The 4852-nt window shown below is 54.4% G+C and overlaps 1 protein-coding gene across 1 annotated transcript; it reads right to left on the bottom strand.

The window, feature by feature from the left end:
* Positions 1-274: 274 nt before the first annotated feature.
* Positions 275-4410, bottom strand: C22H1orf216 (chromosome 22 C1orf216 homolog). The gene is made up of 2 exons (XM_087446296.1): positions 4264-4410; positions 275-2127 (listed from the first exon to the last, which is right to left on the bottom strand). Exon 2 carries the CDS (start codon positions 2120-2122, stop codon positions 1433-1435), a length of 690 nt encoding a protein of 229 aa, XP_087302422.1. The 5' UTR covers positions 2123-2127; positions 4264-4410; the 3' UTR covers positions 275-1432.
* Positions 4411-4852: the final 442 nt, after the last annotated feature.

Raw genomic sequence — 4852 nt, 5'->3', positions numbered from 1 at the left:
GTGACAGAAGGGGGTATGACCCAGCATCCTAACAGCTTCCAGAGGCTGGGCTGAGACTGCCCCCTGCCCACCCTGGAAAGCCGAACTGTGGCTTCTCCTGGCCCAGACAGTCTGATTTCAGGGAAATGGACCAAACTAATTTGACATCCAGTGTTGCTAAAGCCAGAGAGGAGGCACAGCAAATAGAGGCACAGGGAGGGAAGTGAGATTTTTCCCAACAGCCTTGGAATAACTTGTCCATTCCTTACAAACTTATAAGCACACATTCCTTTTTTAAAATTTTTTTATTGAGATACAATTGACATAGAATATTATATTAGCACACCTTCTTTTTCATCAGAAGCTTAATTCAACATGGTTTGCAACAGCTCCTCTGCAGTGGAGAGGTGTGGTTTGTTCGGGAACTGATATTTTAGAATTCCTTTTCCCATTCTTCACAGGGTTCTATAATTGTCATCTCCTCCATCCCCATCTCCCATGTGCCCAAAGGCAGAGTTCAAGAGAGATAGTCCCCCATCTTCTCTGATCCTGCCCCTACCCCTACCATGGTCTCAATCACCACCCCCAGCTTCCCTCCCTAATACTAATTCTCTACCAACTGCCCTGGCAAAACTGCAGCCAAAGAGCTATGGCAGGCCAGAGCAGCCAGCAAACTTCCTACAGCAAATCCACCATCAGGGACAACAGCCTTAGCAGAGTGAAGTCTGGGAGGAGTGAGGGGAAAGGAGACGGGGAAATCCCAGGAGAATGGATCAGCTACAACCCTCAGATAAATGACAGCAGGCTAGCCCTCTCTGTCCAAGGAGCCCTCTTTCTTCTATGGAGAAAAAAGGCTAGGGTAGGCCATGGGTAACACAGGTTGTGGACAGATGCCCCACACAGGCAACTGAATATCTATGTACACACATCTGCTTGTGAGTCTGCCTGCAAATACACATGCTCCTAACACACACTTCCCATGTCTGCACTGCACACATGCATCCCTCCACATAGGCCTGTACACACAAGGGTTCACTCACATACACCCACCACGAGCCTACACACTCAAACTCACTCATATGCACACACATCTTTGCTTATACATCCTCACTCATGCACATATCCAAACACTGTTGGGTACCTGTCCATGCACGCCTATACAAATTGACTCACTCTTACATACATGTTATATATACACGTATGTTCCCTCTTCCACACTCATACATAGGTCTGCATATAAGTTAGTTTGTGTGCACACACAGCACATACAAGCTGATACACAGGTGCTGATTCACACATGCTTGCACATACCTGCCTACATGTTAGCACACACATACTCACTTATGCTTACCTGCACTCATACCAGCAAATAATCATGTACTTACTTGTACACAACCACACACATGCCTGCAAATATATACATATATCTTTGCACCCCTCTGGAGGTACACCCTTAGCGCTGGTCCTGGGGCCTGGAGGGTGCTACCCTCTGTTGGAGACAGCGGATAAGCTCCTTTCGGTTGTCTAGGATGGTGTCAAAGCTCTCCTGCAGACGGGTCTGCTGGTCAACCAACTGATGCTGCAGGCCCCGGATCCACTGGAGCAGGGCCAGGCGACGGTACATCACCAAGTGCACATGGTGCTTCTCCTTCTCCAGCTCTTTATAGCGCTCTTGAGCCTGCAGCTGCTGCATGGCCTGGGCCACCGAGGGCAGAAGGGGATCTGAAGGGCCAGGGCCTCGAGGGGTCCCACAAGCAGGCTCAGGGCTGCTGCTAGGGCTGTCGATGCTCAGGGAGCTGCTGGCATAGCCGTTGTCCTCCAAAGGGGAGCAGACTGTGCTGGTATCACCCATCTTCTCAGGCTCAGCTCCGGGGATCTCTGCCCCCTCTGGTGGGCTGCGGACCTCCCCCTCAGAAAGTCCAGGGGCCTGGAAGGCCTGGTTGTCAGAGGGCAACTCAGAGGAGCTCTTCATCAGGATAGACTCCCCTTGGCCTGCCATCCCATGCCAATTCTCATTGGCATCCTTGGCACTCGCCATGAAGTTGGAGTTGCTGTCTGGTTGGAGCTCTGGCTGACATACTCCAGGAGGTGGGCCCCCCAGGAACTGGCCCCCCTCAGCTGGCCCTGGCTGGATGGCAAACATTTTGTCTGTACAGGGGAAGCAGAAGAATGAGTCAGAGCAGGACAGGGTAGGGGACCTGAAGTCATGGCAACCTAGCTGCAGGGACCAGGCAGCAAGCAAGAGCCTGGCTGCTCCTTCTCAGTTCCTCTCCCTCAACTCTGGTAACACCTCCCTTCGTGGTTTTCATCCTCCCTCTCTGACTGCTGATTCTAAGTCTCCTGCATCGGGTTTTCCCTCAGCCCTCTGAAGCAGGCTTTCTTCTCATCCTATGCACTTCTCCCCAGCTGACCCCATCCTCTGCTGCAGCTTCAAGAACCATCACGTGCTGGTGACTCTCAGATCTGTCTGCGGCCCAGACCCAACTGCTATCCAATTCTGAAACCAACCATAGGTTCCTCAAATTCGACATGTCCAAACCAGCTCTCCCTCTTCAGTGTCCTCAGCAAAATGGCCCCACTCTCCATTCAGTCACTCCAGTCAGAGACCTGGGAGCATCCTGGACTCCTCACTCTGCTTCCTTCCCCCATCTCATTGGCCACCAAATTCTGACGATTCTTCCTCTTAAATACCTCTGTGTGTGTATGTACACACATGTCTACTCACTTTCACTTGGTTCAGGCCATTTCTTACCTGGAGTACTGACTGCCACAGCCTTTTCACTGATCTCTCTGCCTCCAGTTAAAAATGTAAATTTGATTTCTCATGGCTCCAAGTGTCCTCCCTAAACTCCGGATAAACCTCTCCACAACCTCCAAGGCTGTGCCTCCTCTAGCCCCCACTCACCCCTCCAGACTTACCTCTTGCCACTCTGCCCCTCCCACCACACAAAACTGCTCAGAGATCTCAAAACACACCGTTATTCTCTGCACACAATTCCCTTGGCCTCAATACCCTTCCTTTCCCCTCCCCTCTAAGCTCCTCCTTTCTCCACCCAGCAAATTCCTTTTTGTACCTCAAAACTCAGCTCTAACACCCCCACCTCCCTGAAGCCATCCTGATATTCTCCCCACTGTCCCAATACACACAAACAGTGAACTGTGCCTTCCTCAGGGTCCCCACTGCCCCGGGTATGCACTGTCTTATCCAGGTTTGTTTCTCGTCCTTGGCACATAGTTGACCATCGGTAAATGTCCATTCAACTGTTGTTTTTTTTTAACTGTCTTATAACTGCTTATAAATCTAGCTCACTGACTAGACATGGAACTCCTCTAAATATCCTCCATCATGTTTCCCAGAGCCAGCACGGAGCCTGGCACTAAGCAGGCGTCAGTACATATTTGCTGAGTGACTGAATGGGGGAGAGGGACTGCAGTGGGATATCCATGCTCAGGAAAAGAGAGCCAACAGCAGCAGGAGGCTATTGCTGGCCGCCCAGGGCTGGAAGAGCTGGGTTCAGTTCTCTCCCACCCCCCCCAACCCCGCCATGACAAGCCTCTCTTTTGACCTTGCCCCCTTCCCTCCATGTCTGCTATCCGCGTCCCTGACCCCAGCTAGCTTCATCCTGAGGCCCTGGAGGGAAGGCATACCCCCTCTTCTTTCCTCCCCAATAACCAGCTTCTACCAAAATCAAGGCTTGAATCGACAAGAGGTTTCTACTGACCACATATTACTAGGATTAGAAAAACTGGGGATCTGTGAGAGTGAGGGATAGTCTAAGTGGAGGTGGCAGGGGCCTCCCCACATCCACTGGTGGGCAGAAGTCCTGGGGGAATGGTGTGGGGACAGTCCCTGTGTAACCTACGCACTCCCATCCCGCTAAGCAAGGTGCCTGGAGATCTTCCCTGCCCAAATGTTTTCTTTTTCCTAAACTTGGGCGGGGCCACGAAGGAAACTGGGATGCGGTGGCGGTGGTACTAAGGATCACGGGGTTCTCAGAGATGTAAAGTGGGAACCCAGACACCCCAGGCTCAGGCTTCTCTCCAAGCTAATCCGCAGTTTGCCGGGGTAGGGGGAAAGGTGGCTCTGTAAGGATGGCGGAGGCAGCCTCCCTTCCCGCCTCGCCTCGCGGGAGAGGGTAACTACCCCCCCGGAGACAGAGGATAGAGACCATCCTTCCCTAATCTTCCCCAGGGAGGCAGCTGGGCAGAGGCTGCGACTCCCCGCGCCCCCCGCCCCCCACCAGCGGCTGGACCCCAAGCCCTCCCGCTCCGGCCCCGACTCACGGCCTGGAGGCGCCCGCCCTGCGCCGCTGGCTCTGGTTCCGCGGGCCCCGCGGCGGGAACTCGTCCCTCGCGTCTGGGGGTCCCTCGGCCTGGGCGCACGCGCGGGCCCGGGCGCGGGGTGCGGGGTTCCGGGGCGGCGCGCCCAGCCCCAGGCCGGGACTGCGGAGTCGGGCGGCGTCGGCGCGGCGGGGCGGGGCGGCGGGGCCCACGTGGGCCGGTTCGGTTTTCCGCGGAGCCGCGCGCCTGGGCCGCAGCACCGGAACCGCCTCCTCCACCTTCCGCAGCCTTGACCGAGGTCCGTTTTTATCTCCTAATTGCATTCCCTGCGCCCCTCGCATCGGTTTGCCTCACCGCAGATACAGTGGCATTTTCAGAATGAAAATCTGATCATGTTACCACGCTCCTGCTTAAAGCCCTTCAATGGCTTCCCCACTGCAGGGTAAATCCTCAAGGCAGCAGCCACAGGGCTCTGAGCATCCAGCCCTGTCTGCGTCTCCAGCTTCATCCTTTTGCCCTCCATCTCTGCAACTGGGCCTCAGGCTCCTTTCTGCCATGAGGCTTTTGCACACACTGTTCCTTCTGCCTAAAA

The sequence above is a fragment of the Ceratotherium simum genome, chromosome 22 (genome assembly GCF_057802395.1).
Source record: "Ceratotherium simum simum isolate JZ-2026a chromosome 22, ASM5780239v1, whole genome shotgun sequence".
NCBI lineage: Eukaryota > Metazoa > Chordata > Mammalia > Perissodactyla > Rhinocerotidae > Ceratotherium > Ceratotherium simum.
Note: the sequence above shows the minus strand (reverse complement) of the source record. Positions and strands in the feature narration are given on the sequence as shown.